General features: G+C 33.2%; 1 protein-coding gene across 3 annotated transcripts in view; it reads left to right on the top strand.

The window, feature by feature from the left end:
* TLL1 (tolloid like 1) overlaps positions 1-13,574 on the top strand; it is a 236,128-nt gene extending 222,554 nt beyond the window's left edge. For 2 of the 3 annotated variants that reach the window (XM_057546214.1, XM_057546215.1), the window contains exons 19-20: positions 1,945-2,158; positions 8,334-8,740. In XM_057546214.1, the coding sequence (XP_057402197.1) occupies positions 1,945-2,158; positions 8,334-8,737 (618 nt within the window). In that variant the 3' untranslated portion in view covers positions 8,738-8,740. Of the gene's footprint in view, positions 1-1,944; positions 2,159-8,333; positions 8,741-9,724 lie in introns of those variants that run through there. The other variant, XM_007176711.2, reaches the window with a different exon arrangement.
* The last annotated feature ends 2,061 nt before the right edge of the window (positions 13,575-15,635 follow it).

The following is a 15,635-nucleotide window of genomic DNA, read 5'->3' as shown; positions in this document are numbered from 1 at the left end:
TTTAGAAGCTTTGTTGCATATTTAGCTAAAAAAAAAAACTCTTGGTGCAGTTAAGCTGATTTTCTCTTATTGCTTTCTTAACAGTTACAAACTGATATTAAGACTGTTTCTGTGTACACAAAGATAATAGAAGCTGACTGAGTACCATCTTATGAGAGGCAGATAACCAGAAGTTTTGGTTTGCCATGTCTACGTTGTTTCCATTCATGGGATTGGCCATAAACTGGGTTTAAGTAATTAGGTAGATGAATGGACAGACTTATCCAGACAACCAGCCAACAATCCATTCAGTGTCTTCTATAGTCCATGCACCGTGTGTCTACTTTGCTTCATTCTCTGCCACTAGATTACAGAGATTAATAAGTGACAAACCCTTTGGTGATTGTGTACTTTGAATGTTGTGCTTCAGATTAAATAAACTCTGCTAAAGTCTCCTTGTTCACTATATTTTTCTGCACTGTGTTTGTTTCCAGTGAGATTCTTTGTGCTGTATTTAATCTTTTTTGAACTAGCCAGAGTCATTGGTTGAATGAAGTAAATATTCCTTTTTACTCGTAATAATTATAGCAAATAGTGATTCACTAATGCTTATTGGTTATAACATTTTAATTTATATTTTTAAGTAGGGCACAGTGGAATGAGACATGAGAGATCAGCCCACTTCCTTTTCTTTTGTCTCTTCACTCTTTTCTCCTACTCCCTAATTAATATAAATTGCTTCCTTCATTTCTTCCCTTACTCCTCTAAAGTCAGAAGTGAGAGCAGATGGTAGTGTGGTTGGAATAGATACATGTGGTCAACAGTGAAGGAGAACCAGTCTTAGTCACTTTTTTCTTTCAAAAATACAAAATGTATGCTTTAAATTGAGAATTATAATCACTTCACAAAACTGCATTAAAGAAAACATGTATGTAGAAAGTTTATGTACAAATATTTTATGCTGTAGGGATTGTAGCAAAATTAATACATTTTCAAGCATATTTTATATTTCCTCCAATTTATTTTATTTTTTTTTAGCTTTGCCCTATAGACTTAAGTAGTAGTGATGGTTTATTTCTTGAATGTATGATGGTTTTTATGAGGAATGGAAAAAACCTTAATTGGCAATGGCAAATAACCTAGAATCCCTGGAATTATTAATAGTTTGGACAATTATTATTTTCAGTCAGTCTCAATTAAACTTTCATTGTTATATTTAATGTGTTAAATATTTAATAAACTTTTATTTTAAGAATTTGCTACACATAAAAAAGCATACTAAACTTTGCAAGACTCCAAATATTAAAATAAGTGTACCATCTCTCTGAAAAGTTAATTAAAAATAATCTAGCCTAAAGTCATATTAGTGTTTTCTAATAATATGGGTTGTAAGATCTAAATAAAGAAATGTATAATGAAAAATCCCTTTGTGTTATGTATTCTATTAAGATTTACTACATTTAATTTTTGTGAAAATAATTACTTGTTTAATTATTTTATGGGGTTTTCTTTTTAGTTTAAGTGCTCAATGGTATGATGATGTTCAGTAGTTTATGATCATTAACACCAGAAGGAATCATTTTTAAAATATAATTGTTTAAAATTTTCTGATGCATTAAGAATAAATTCAGAATTAAATTCAGAATAAAATATCATTTGTTATTATAATCTGTCTAAATTCTGGAGTAGACTTAATTGCAATAGTAGAATTAGTTGCAATAGTCAAATAGTACAATAGAATTTCATGTGAAGTTATTACTTTGTTTTCCTCATTATAAAGTCTTCCTAGAGACTTTATATTCTATTGATTTCACACCCCTTTCAATGATGTGCTAGATGGATTGAATCATTTGCATGGCCTGGACATATTATTGTTCTGTATTTCTGCTCCAAAGAAAAGAACCTATTTTGAGTGATATGTGGCTTTTTTTTTTTTTTCCCCTTTCTTTCTTTCTTTTTTAATAGGTCTTTAGTGAGTTTGAGATTGAGCAGCATCAAGAATGTGCTTATGATCACTTGGAAGTATTTGATGGAGAAACGGAAAAATCACCAATTCTTGGACGACTGTGTGGGAACAAGATACCAGAGCCCCTTGTGGCTACTGGAAATAAAATGTTTGTTCGGTTTGTTTCTGATGCATCTGTTCAAAGAAAAGGCTTTCAAGCCACACATTCTACAGGTCAGTAAATTAGGGGATGCTTCTCTTTTCTGAGTAAGATCCAAGTTTCTCTTCTAGTGTGTGCAGGGGATCTATAACAGGATTATAAATGAATCAGAAGTCTCACTGAAGCACTGTGTGAAATATTTGAGAACCACATAGCATCCTAACTAAATATCTTTGTAGCTGTTGAACTAATTAAAAGAAACACAATAGTTTGATCTGATTCATGTTCAGTGTGGTATGATCAAGAAGAACTATCTCTAAATATTTATATGGTGTATTCCATGTTAACTTTAGCAGTTTGATTTATATGTTATATTTAACAGATAGAAATCTATAGCTTGGAATTCAAAAATTTTGTTTTTGCTAAAATCCTACTTGTTTAGCTAACTTTCACATTAATATATTTTTGTAAGCCAAATTTGGAATTTAACTCTCTGTTTTACAGAGCCTTATTTTTTTCCCTTTTATTTGGTAGGCAACACAATCTTTTCCCTAATCCTAATCCCTAATTTGACTCTTACAGATTCCAGCTGTAATGGAAGTCTTTAAGAAATAAAATATAATTTAGAAAAATATGGAAAATTTTAAGCAAAACTGTCAAATAACTTTTTTATAATTTGGAGCAAGTTTATAATATATTCCATAAATGTCCGGTAAATATCCTTTTTTTATTCAGTTAAAAAAAAAAAATTCATATTTACTGAAATCATTTAGCTTATAGTGACACCTAGTGGCAGTTCTAATGCCAAAACTATTGAGACACAAATTTATCTTGGTGTAAAATGCAGTATAATAGGCTACAAATTCATCAATGAAACAATTTTAGTGCAGTAATTTTTGTCATGGTTTCCTGATTATTGTTTTCTCCTTTTACTTTCATTTTAGAAATCATAACTTTATTCCATTGTCCAATATTATTTTCCACTCTAGTGTATTCTATTATGAGCATTAGATTTATATTGAAGTCTATTTGTGAGAAAATGGATATTGTCTGATCCATGCTAGTAATGACTGGACTCATAAATAATACAAAGTAATTATTTCTCATGATTAATATAAATATTCTGGTTTGAGAAAAATCTTTCATGGATTAAAAATTTCATACTAATGAAGGATTTTTTTATACACTTTACGTTTGTTCTTTAAATATTTTCCTGATAACTTGTCACACATTGAAGGAATGGAAAAATTGGAATCCTATGACTTGATCAATATTTTTCTGAAGCACAGAGTTAATGGCACAATTTTTAAAATAATCCTGGCTGGGCTTCCCTGGTGGCGCAGTGGTTGAGAATCTGCCTGCCAATGCAGGGGACACGGGTCCAAGCCCTGGCCTGGGAAGATCCCACATGCCGCGGAGCAACTAGGCCCGTGAGCCACAATTACTGAGCCTGCGCGTCTGGAGCCTGTGCTCTGCAACAAGAGAGGCCGTGATAATTAGAGGCCCGCGCACCGCGATGAAGAGTGGCCCCCACTTGCCACAACTAGAGAAAGCCCTCGCACAGAAACAAAGACCCAACACAGCCATAAATAAATAAATAAATAAATAAATAAATATTAAAAAAATAAATAAAAAATCCTGGCTGTCACAGTTTCCAAGAATGGAGTGTAAAAATATGTTATCAAAATTCTTGAAATAGCTGATACACTATTTTTAAATTACTTACCTATAAATTCCTCTGTCTTAGTTTCATAAAAACCTACTTTTATAGTTTCTCTTTTTATCTTTACCTTTACCTTAAATCTCAACTTTTCTTGCAGCTATATAACTCCATGACTCCTTAATTTGCACAGCCTCTGCTCTGGACCCTATTTCAGTGTTTGTATTACCATTTAGAATACACTGGTAGGACCTAATTATCTTCTCATAGAGATCATATATTGAAATCCAATTGTATATATAGCATGCACTTGATATTTCAGGCACATACATATACTTAATATAAATTACATACATTGAGTTCTCAAAAGAGCTATATGATGTATGAATTATTATCTTTATCTTCAGATAAAGAAATTTAAAATCGGAAGGATTAATTAACTTGCAAAGACTTCTAAAATTATATCAAAGCCTGGATTTTATCCTAATTCTGTTTCCAATGCTCATGTACGTTCTACTATGGTATATTTTCTCTTAACATAAACATTTTGGATTAGGAAGAAAACCAATACAAAACTGGATCACTGTTAATTGAAACAATAGGTAGAGACTGAATGCTTCCTTATTTGTCTTAATCAAATCTTCTGTTCCAACTATCCAACTTAAGAGGCTCATTTTTTTCTCCCTGTTCAGTTCAAATCCATTCAAATACCCACGTGAGCAGCCCCAATCATATTTTGTAGGCAAAACATGATTCGGTCCTGTCATCTCAGAAATGAGGATTTTGAGACTAAGATTCAAATGAAACCGAAGTAGCACAAAAAATAACAGTTAGAATTAGAGTCCTAGCCTCCCAACTCCTGCTCAGCTGTGCTCAGTCAAAATTTTTGGCATTACCTGTTTGTTTGTTTGCTTGTCTATTTCACGTGTAAATTTTTGCTCTCACTTAACCAGCTGTCTTTGAATTTTCTGGGTAGATTTTATTTACACTGTTACTTTCAAGTAGCCACACATGCTGAAATATTCTTATGTACTGCTTACTGTTTATTTCTTTTGAAAGCTTTCTCTTTAACAAGTTTATTCCACAGTCTTTCATGAAATATTTATTTGGTACCTGCTTTGAATAGACACTGTAAAGTATTAGTAATTCATAGCAAAAAGTTAGGAATTTTGTGGGAACTTATGAGAAAACAGAAGGAATTCCTGCCTTTTGACAGCTATAGTCTGATAAGTTATACTTATGATTTTCAGTCAGTTTTTACCAACAAGACAGCCAAGTCCAGTACCACATCTGTCAATTTCTGCTAAATGTATAAAGCATTTATTCATTATTTAATGTTTTCTAGAATACATGTAACTTTTATTAAGGGGCCCTGAAGTATACATTTTAATTTGCTTGAGTAAATTTATATTTCTATATACAATTTTAATTTTATCCACAAGGAAAGCTTCTAATACTATGAATTTTGAAATTAGGTGAAGAGAAATATTAATATTGCTTTATGGCTATTTTTTTTTACAAGTACTACTATCCAAATCAATGGGAAATGGACTTTATTGGAAAAAGTCCCTTTTTCCTCTAAAGGTAGGTCCAAATTCTAAGTCCAAATTTATTTTAATCAGGTAACAAATAGTGTTATGCCAGCCTTAGATAAATTATTGAAGAAAAAAATTCTTTCAGTAAAAAAAAATAACCTATATATTCTCTCAGAGGATAAGGCTATAATACAGAAAAAGAGGGGGAGTGTGGAGAGAAAATATTTTAAAACATGGCATGTCAGGTAGGACTTTATTCTGCAGCAGAAAGCATCATCCTAATTTAAAAATCAAATAATATATTATTAGGCTCCTTAGAAATTATTTTGATAGAACTTAATTAAATTATAGTGCCTACTAAAAGCATTTATTGCTCAAATTACAGGCCCTCACAAGGATTTAACACTTTACCAGGAAATGAACAGAAGTCTTTCCAAATTAAAATGAGGGCCACTCTTTCTGAAACATGTTAAGTCACTCTTAATTGTAGTTTAAGTCATTTGTTTTGAGTATTGTCATTTTCTAGAAGTTTTCAATAAAATCAAATAATGATGCCTCACATTTCAGATTCACAAAGGCTTTGTGAAATCTCTTTTTGTTTAAATACTTCATTTCCTTCTTGATTTCTGTTCTGATCTGGGGTTGACAGAGAATTGTCTTCTCTGGATCCTGATTTGTTTTGCTACTTTGTTTCTCTGAAGTAGGCATGCAGAAGCCAGTGCCTCTCCCACAGTCCGCCCCTTCCTGGATTGCGGAATAAAAGTAATACAAGTGCCGACAGTTGTAAACAAAACAAAGCACTCAATTATATCAAACTTTGAGAATAAGTCGAATTTTTTAAATATCTGTAAATGAGATTACACTGGTTTATACATTTATATATTGAATTCAGAAATACTTTCACAAAATATTTTAGTGGCCTTCAAAAATATAATCCTTCCTTTCTGAAAACAGATTAATAGTGCTTTAAATTGTTTTTCAATTTTTCTGGCTTTTCTTTTCATGCCTGAGTGGATCCCTAGGAGTATAGATGATGGCATTTAGATATTCTGACTAGAAAATAATAACAAAATGATGATTGTGTATACTTACCTGGCTTTTCCTATGTGCAAGTTATCCTTCAATGATTTTACATATATTAGCCCATAACTCTTCATCTAGACCCTATCATTTGAGTACTATGTATGATCCCCACTTTAGGAATGAAGTGGGGGACAAAATCCCACAGCTGATTAAGCATAGAGTTCAGGTTTGTACCCAGGCCATTTAGCTGTGGAGTTCTGTCACAGGGAGAGGACAATAATTCTTGGAATTACTGGGGTAAGAGAAGCACCGTGGTGGGAAAGGAAGGATGCTTGACTTCCCGTCTGTGACACTTAAGAGATGATTCCCAAGACTGATGAGATTTGCAGCTTTCCAGAGTGGTTCTAAGCACATGTGTTTCTTCACATGTTTACATTTGTAATTGTGGCACCTACATCAATAGATTGTGCAAGACACCCCACCTACCATCTGGAAGACAAAGGGACATCATTTAACATGATGGGGAAGCCATTCTCATGATTGAAACCCTAGTTGGAAGTTCTTTCATATGTTAGTTGCACAAAGGTCTCTGAATGTGCAGTTGTCTGTGACAATGCCCATAGTTTTGGCTGAGCCTACTTGTATTCAGACACATCTAGATGGGGTTCCATCCTGGGAATTCAGAAATATTTTGTTACTTAAAATCACCAAACCACAATGTGGGTAAATCATATACAAATCTGAAAAATCTAAGAATTTTAGCTGTCCTAATTCACGTTCACTGGGTCCTGCCAAGGACAATCTGGTCACAGGTGACCACACCAGGGTTACAATTGTGTTTTGATAACCAGAGGCTTAGCTGTCCAAATCTTTCCACATTGGATTTTTGTTTTTGTTCCCTCCCAACTCATACCAGTTTTCTTGGGACTTTCCTGGTTTTAGTACTGAAATTACTGTTTCCCAGGAACCTCTCAGTCATTGGCAAATAAGGGCAGAAAGAAACTCTACTTTCTCCTGACACTTTTCATATCCCTTTCTTTTTCTCCCTACCCCCAACCATATGTTTGTATGTGTACTTGGTTGGAGGAGACATTGTAGACTTCCTCTACAATTTATTCTTTAGTCATTGTAAAATCTGGGAGCTCAGACTACAAAGAGTTCCTGAGAAAATTTTGAAAACTTTTATTCTCTAAATTACACTAAATGTAAATTTTATGCAGGCTTATATATTTCTTTGGTATATTTACCTCTAATGACAAAAGTAGTAACTGGTAAAGCCAATATTTATTAATATCTCTCTGAAAAAGCTGTAAAAAAGAGCATTTAAAATCCCTTTATTAAAAACACAAAATATAACTGACAAGGTTCTGGAACTACAAAAATAACTACCATTAATGATGTGTGTATGCTTTTCCCAACCAAGTTAGATAAATATTTCTACCTAAATAAAGTAATACTGGTCTGTATATTCTATGCAGAGAGTTCTATATGACACATATGCACATATAGGAGTTTTATATATTTTGTTGATCTTTAAGTTATTTCTGGGTTCTTAAATTATTAAGATTAAACTCAAATTAAGACACTGACCTTTTTTCCATGAAAACGGTTATTTAAGACTGAAAACAACATGAGATATAACAATAAAAAAATGCATTGAGAGTTACTATATAGCAGGTACTGTTTTAAGTGATTTTTGTGTGTTAATTAAATCCTCAAACCCCACTAAGATTGGTACTATTATTATCATCTGCACTTTACTCTTGACCACTTTACCCTATGGATCAGAGAAGTGATGTCACTTATCCAAAGTCACTGAGCTAGTAGGTATGGAGCTGAAATTCCAACCCAGCAGTCTCTTTAGGGCCTATAACGGTACCCACTATGCCATCTGAATCTTCAAATATGGGGAACATAACTGATGGTGGAAATGAATACAGAAGTTAGAGAGTGGTTAGACTATATTAAAAGAGAAATTTGAATTGTTAAAGCTCATTGAGCTCACTTATTTCATTTTTCTTTCCTGGGCAGAGTGTGGTGGCAGACTGAAAGTGGAATCAAAACCCAGAGATCTGTACTCACATGCTCAGTTTGGTGATAACAACTACCCAGGACAAGTTGACTGTGAATGGCTGTTAGTGTCAGAACGGGGCTCTCGACTTGAGTTATCCTTCCAGATTTTTGAAGTGGAAGAAGAAGCTGACTGTGGCTATGACTATGTTGAGCTTTTTGATGGTCTCGATTCAACAGCGGTGGGGCTTGGTCGATTCTGTGGATCAGGGGTAAATACAGTACCAGCAGGATACCATAGACATGATAAAAATGCCTATAAATTGGTGATTGATATGTGTAACATATGCAAATCAGCAGTGCTTTTACAAAATGGCTTGACAAGTTATAACATGCCTCTTCTTCCCTTACTTCTCCATCTCTAACGAATTTGCTCAATAATATTGAACAAGACAGATGAATTCAATAGCTATAACTTCTTGTTACTGTCCACATCTTAACTTTTTTAATTCATGTTTTTATTGTGCAATAAATATTTAAATGTTTAATTATCTAAAAGCAATATGCCTAAACACACACCTTTGACAATTTTGTAAGCTTCATAAATTAAAGCATAAAGCAAAAAGAATATGCACATCATTGGCATTCCTCTCTCAACAATATATTTGATAAGTGGCAGTATCTACCATTGGTGTGGGGGTTTAGCCAGTACTGTTGAATGTTGCTCCATTGCAGTGGGCACAGGACGGAGTACCAAACATAGGTCAGAGGGTGTCTACATGAGAAATAAGAAACAGGAAAGCTTAAGGTTTTCTCAATGCTTTTTCCCCAGGATTCACTGCATTAATATCAAATGTTCTTCTGAATACATATGTTGTTCTGAAGATATTAGTCCCATTTTTCAAATGTCTACCAGTGACTATTTCTTAAATAATATTGAAATCCTGTCCAAATAGCTACTGAAATGAAACAAAAATTATTCTTGGTACTTAGATTATTAAAACAAGAAGGAATGGATTTGGATTCTGGAAGTGGCTCTGCCTCAGAGCACCTTCTGAAATAGATTTAATGTCCCTTTATCCTCTGTGAACCTCACTTTCATTACTTGTAAATCAAAGGAAATTGGCTTAAAATTTTGGGAAAAAACACCAAGTTCCAGAATTTGGAAATAGACTTAATTATGTTCAAAGCTCAGTTATATCACTGATCAGCCTTGTGATCTTGAGCATGTCATCTGTTCTCTGAAACTCAAGTTTTCTCATCTGTAAAATAAAGTCACTCTTATCCACTTTTCAATGTTGTTGGGAGGTTTAAATTATATACCAAAAATATTCCCAAACATGAATTACATTGAAGAAAAAATAATTCATTCTTGTTGTTTGTTTATTTGTTTTGTTTGTTTTTGTCTTCAGCCACCAGAAGAGATCTATTCAATTGGTGATACAGTTTTAATTCATTTTCACACTGATGACACAATCAGCAAGAAAGGATTTCATATAAGATACAAAAGCATCAGATATCCAGATACCACGCATACCAAAAAATAACACCAAAACCTCCATCAAAACATAAAGGAATGGGCATAATGGAAAGAAGATGTATTTCTTTTTTAAATGAAGATTTTAGCACAAAGTTTTATATAATGAGTTTGAGAAGAAGAAAACTGCAAGACCAGAATTATCTCTGTACTAAAAGAGAAGTTTCCAGCTAACCCTGATCAGCATTACCAGGATATCTGAACTTCATTCTTGACAGTATAAATATAAATAAAGTTGGTGAAAGGGCGTCTCATGCTTCAAAGAAGACTTCACAATCCTTTGTTCACAGCTCACCATAGCTGCTTCACAATTCAGTCCCATTCAGGGTCTGTGACCCTGCAGAGTGTCCTTTTTGACAATTTTTCAATATATGGGAAAAGTAAAATGACCTTGCAGGTCATAAACTGGAACACCCTCTCCTTGTATCTTAGGATAATTGCTTTGACTTTGCATCTTGAAGACAGTGTAAACCAGACCCATATAAGTTGTTGTGAAGTGGGAGTCTCTTGAGGGTGGTTTATACTTTAAATGTGGGTATGACAAATGCTTGGAAACTGGAATATTTCAGCTTCATTATTTTCACTTGCAGGCTAAATTTACCTCTTTGAAACATAAATGATCTCGAGACCACTTCCTTTTTGTGACATTCTGACAAGTTTGAAATTTCAATACTGTCTATCATTGCAGTTAACTCTAGATATCATTTATTTAAGTGCTGGAAAATGCCCAGTTGATTGGTAAACTCAGTTCTTTCAGCGAAAGTGCTGTCTTTTCACACCAAATTCAAGAAGCCTTGTGATGTCTTATGAACTTGATGAGACAACTCCCAACAGGTGTGAACAGGATTCTTCTAAGTGACTGCCTGGATGGTTCATACTCAAGTTCCACTGCTGCTATTGTCTTTCTTTTGTTGTTGATCTGTTGTAGTTGTTAATGTTGATGTTGTCATGGTTAATGTATTATTTTTTAAAAATGAAATGAAATGAAGTGGAAGTAGGCCTTGTTAGAATTGAAAGATCTCTTTCTTTCTCTTCCTAAAAATCAGTTTTTTAAAATGCAATGTTGAAAAAAATAGGATTTGTTTCTGAAAGACTTTCCATGGTGCTATTCCATAAACATTTTTTTAAACAAAGTTTTTGACCTTTGAGCCAACCACCTGTAGACTATGAACATCTCTGTCTGGATGGTAGCACTTGAAGACTAAAGACTTAATGTATCAAGAGTATATCATTGCAAGGGCAACACTTGTCCTGTGGAACAACTGCTTATATTGCCTTAGAATTCTTTCATATGATCGAGCAGATCCTCCTAAGATATACAACTTTTGAGAAGTTGAACATAATAGTGTATGTTAATTAGCAATTCTATGAGGAAAATCCATTTCTGTGACTGAGAGCATTGGGTATAAATATGGTGACCTGCTTTTATTGTAGAAAATGAATTTTTGCTTTAAAGGCAGGTTTTTAAAAAAATATTAATGTATGTATATGTGAGGTTGTCTGAATGAGTGGAGTTACAAGGAGGTGAAAAGTAGTGGGTGGTTGAAAAGTTTAAATTTACGTGCCAAGTTCTACTAAAACCCTATTTAAAGTAGCACCTTTCATAGGGCGTTTCATGGACAAATAATGGGAACTTCTAATTATTATCAACCCCATTTTAAAAAAGCTCCTTCCTTCAGAGAAACTCTATTTTCATATTTTTTGATGTTGATATAGATTGCTATATGAAGCAGCTTTTGTTCTGTTACCTGTCCATGAACATTCAACATTTAATAAAATTGAGAATTTTCCTTCATTTTACAAAATTAAGCTATACACACAGATTTAGCTTATTTTTTTTTTTTTGTCATTGTTGCCTTGGAAATCTTTTCTTGCATATGAACTTTATTATGTAAATACATTTTTAAAACCAATCTTTTGATCTTACTGAATGTTACTTTGGAAATGTATAACTAACGCCTGCAATATAATGAGCTTTTTAGTGGAGCTGATTTATTCCAGTAACTCTTCTATATTTTTTTTCACTAATCTCCAGTTAGCCAAAATATTGGGAATGGGAATTAAAGGAGAAAAAAAACCTTAACACCTAATATACTACACTGTGCCCAGCCCAGTACTAGGCACATACACTAGCTCTTTTTAACCTTTATGCCACCCTTTGAGAACTGTGGTGATGTTCTCATTTTGTGGTTTAGGAACTGAGGCTCAAAGAGGCATATAATATTCCCAGGGTCACAGTGTAAAGTTAGATGTTAAAACCCAGGTTGTCTGATATAAAAATCTGTGTTTGTTCTACAAAATGTAGTAGAATCAATCTTGACCTATATAAATAGTAGATATATTTTATGATGAAACTTCTCCACATAAAGTCAATTTTAGAGGTGAATTACAGTAAAACTTTCAGGATAAGCATTGTTCCTTTCAGTAATAGCATGACAATTCAAATATCAACTGTAGATATCTTTAAGAACCACAGGTAGTACTAGAAATGTGAAAAACAAAAAAAAACTACTATATAGTTTGGAGTTAGTAACTATGGGCCTTTGTTAAAATAAATATATTAAATTATTTTATCTGGTGTGGTAGGAGAAATGTAGTGTTCTACTTTAAGAAATATTGTGGATATTCTGACTGACATCTTATTAGGCCACAGTGAGCTGCCTTTGACACAACTGAGAAATAAAGTATTTAGAAGGCACACCACAGAGATGTTGTCATAACTTAGGTCTTCAATGGGAACATTAATTTTTTATTGTACCTTATGTCAGATATCAGCTCACTGAATATTATTTTTATATTAATTCGACTTTGGCTTAAGTATGTTGTTACATTCAAACACAAACAGCTTTGTTGTTATTGTGTTAATAATTGTTAATTACTGTTCTAGGCATTTTATTAGTTTTGTAAATTTATTTTCAACCTCTACTCTCTATTTGCCAAAGTTCTAACTCCTATACAATCCTCACTAACTATACATAGAAAAAAACTGCTCCCACTTTATATGATTTTATTAAATTATTTTCAAATTCAATTTTGAATATTAATCTAGTTTATTTAGGAAATCGTGACAACTGCACAAAACAACATTTTTAAAGAAATATATGAGAAACAGCAATTCTATTTCCAAAGTCTCCAAATGTCCCCTGCCTGTATTGGCTGAATTTTTGCTATCTTGGATTAATTTTAGTATACCACAGTTATCAGATTCAAATTCTGTTCAATTTTGTTTTTAAACATCTTAGTCCCTTTCTTTGGTTTCTATTACTATATTTTTGATAGTAAGCCTCAAATAATGAAATTTTATTCTCACATATAGAAAATCTCTAAAAGCATCTAATTACTCTTTTCAAGGCTAAAATTTTTTTAAAAGAAACATTAAATTACATATTTGTTTAGATTTAGGAAACTATAACCATGTGTGACATTAAAAATAACTTTTCTTAAAGCAATTAACAAAATGTTTGGAAATTTTATTTAACAATAATTTTATTTAGCAAGAATATTTTGGATAAAGAAAACCTTAATACCACTTATTAAATCCTGCATGGGAGGAAGAAAACAGAAAAAATAATTACCATATAAAGATCTATAACTTGAGCTGCAGTGATGCCTTCTGTTTTACTAGAAAAAATATGTAATATGAGCTTATCAAAAAGAAAGAAAAGATGGTCTATGGATGCATTTTTACATCAGTGCATAATAAATGGTTACCAATGAACATTTAACTTTTAGTCTTTTAGTGCTATTGTTATAAAATTGAGAAATTTTGTCATTAGCTTAGGAAATGATGGAAAGCCTGGCTCTTACACAATGTGAAATATTATTATTAGTCTCCAAACTTTGTTTTGACATGTACTTTTTAAATTGTCCAGCTTTCAACCTACTTACATTTCACTCCCCACCAGTGTACTCAAACTGAATTCAGGTTTACCATGTAATTCTAGTCACTACCATGACACTTACCTGGTGCAGAGGTCAACACAAGGTGATTCCAAACAGTGTATAGGGCCCTGAGCATGTCTCATATATATAATCTCCCTCTCGTCCAATATTTTGAATACAAATTCAGTGCAATAAATCTCAACTTCTAACTTTAGAAGACTTGTAGGTAAAATATTACTTGGGTTAAAGCCTATAAAAAGAGAAGACCTAAGCACCAACATGTAGTGTAAGACATGTAGATAGAAGGCCCTGACAGCTGGGTCTTCTCTTGCATTTGCTGCCAGAGCAGAGGTGGTTGAAGTGGCAGGGAGAGGTCCATTTCAAGGAATGCCCTTAAAACTATTTAAACAGAAGAACACCCAGAAAGGACAAATAAAGTGAAAGGATTATAGATAATAAGGCTTAAGTATGTAAATCTATCCTAAAACAATATTTAATGGACATTCCATAGAGGGGTATAATTAAAAATTAAATTGCAGAAAAATTTTCCACAGGGATGTAATAAATTTGTTAAAGTCATTTTTACACCATTGTACAACTATTAGTTGTGTTTGAATTTCATGGAAATAGAGTCTTTCATATTAATTTTTGTCATTTTTAAGCCAAAAGACATAGACATTTATTTATTCAACAAATATTTGCTTTATGCCTATAATATGCTAAGCACTATGTTAGATGTTAAGAATTTAATGAGACTTTAAAAAGAAAAACAATCACAATCTTTTCTTTCTTGAAAGTTAAATTCTAGTGGGAGAGATAAATATTAATATTAATTAAAAGCAAATCACAAAAAGGCATAATTGCAATATAAAACATGCATGTGCAGAATTCCCTGGCAGTTCAGTGGTTAGGATTCCATGCTTCCACTTCAGGGGGCACAGGTTCAATCCCTCATCAGGGAACTAAGATCCCACATGCCACTGTGGTGCAGCCAAAAAAAAAAAAAATGCATGTGCATTTTACTACCATTTTGGGGGCACTCTTCCAAACAGCATGGTTTGGATTTTGAGACAAGTATTAACATAAGCATCCTTTCCTTACCCTTGATTTTCCACTGTCTTCTTACTTACATTTGTGCTTTCTAAAATTTCAACTTTTGTATAAAATAACTTATTTTTGCATCAATCACATATTTTCAGCTTATAAATGAAATTATTTATTCTCATGATGAGCAATAGGAGTGGGATAACATATCAAAATTCTGATATTTATTTATGTAGTTATTTAACAAACGAAACTAAACAATGTAATTTTATAAAAAGCACTACCTAGGGAGGTGGCCTAGATGGAGAATCCTGACTTCACCTCCTCCCATGGACACATCAAAATTACAACTACTCACAGAGCAACTCTCTGTGAGAACAACCTGAAAACTAGTAGAAAAGAAAAGATTTTCCACAAAGACATAAGGAAGAAACCACAATGAGAAGAGTTGGAGGGGTAGAGACAAGACATAGTCAGACCCACAACCCACCAGTCAGCAAACCACAAATGTACAGAATATCACAATTGTAGATGTCGTCCTCAAAGAGCAAGGAGTCCAAACCCCACATCAGGCCACCCCACCTGCACGTCATGTGCCAGGAAGATGAGCCCCCAGATTATCTGTTTTTGAAAATCAATGGGGCTTGTTTTCAGGAGAGCCAGAGGGCCATAGGAAACAGAGCTCCACTCTTAAGGGGAACACACAAAATCTCACATGCTATAAGACCCAGTGCAGAGGCAGTAGTTTGAAAGAAGCCTTTAATTTCAGACCCATTTCCTGATCTTGGAGAGCTTCCCAGAGGGGTAGGAGGCAAATGGAACTCCCGCTCATGATATAGACACTAGCAGCAGATATTACT

Source organism: Balaenoptera acutorostrata, chromosome 5 (assembly GCF_949987535.1).
Source record: "Balaenoptera acutorostrata chromosome 5, mBalAcu1.1, whole genome shotgun sequence".
Taxonomy (NCBI): domain Eukaryota; kingdom Metazoa; phylum Chordata; class Mammalia; order Artiodactyla; family Balaenopteridae; genus Balaenoptera; species Balaenoptera acutorostrata.
The sequence above is the reverse complement of the archived record's forward strand: the minus strand, read 5'-3'. Positions and strand labels throughout refer to the sequence as shown.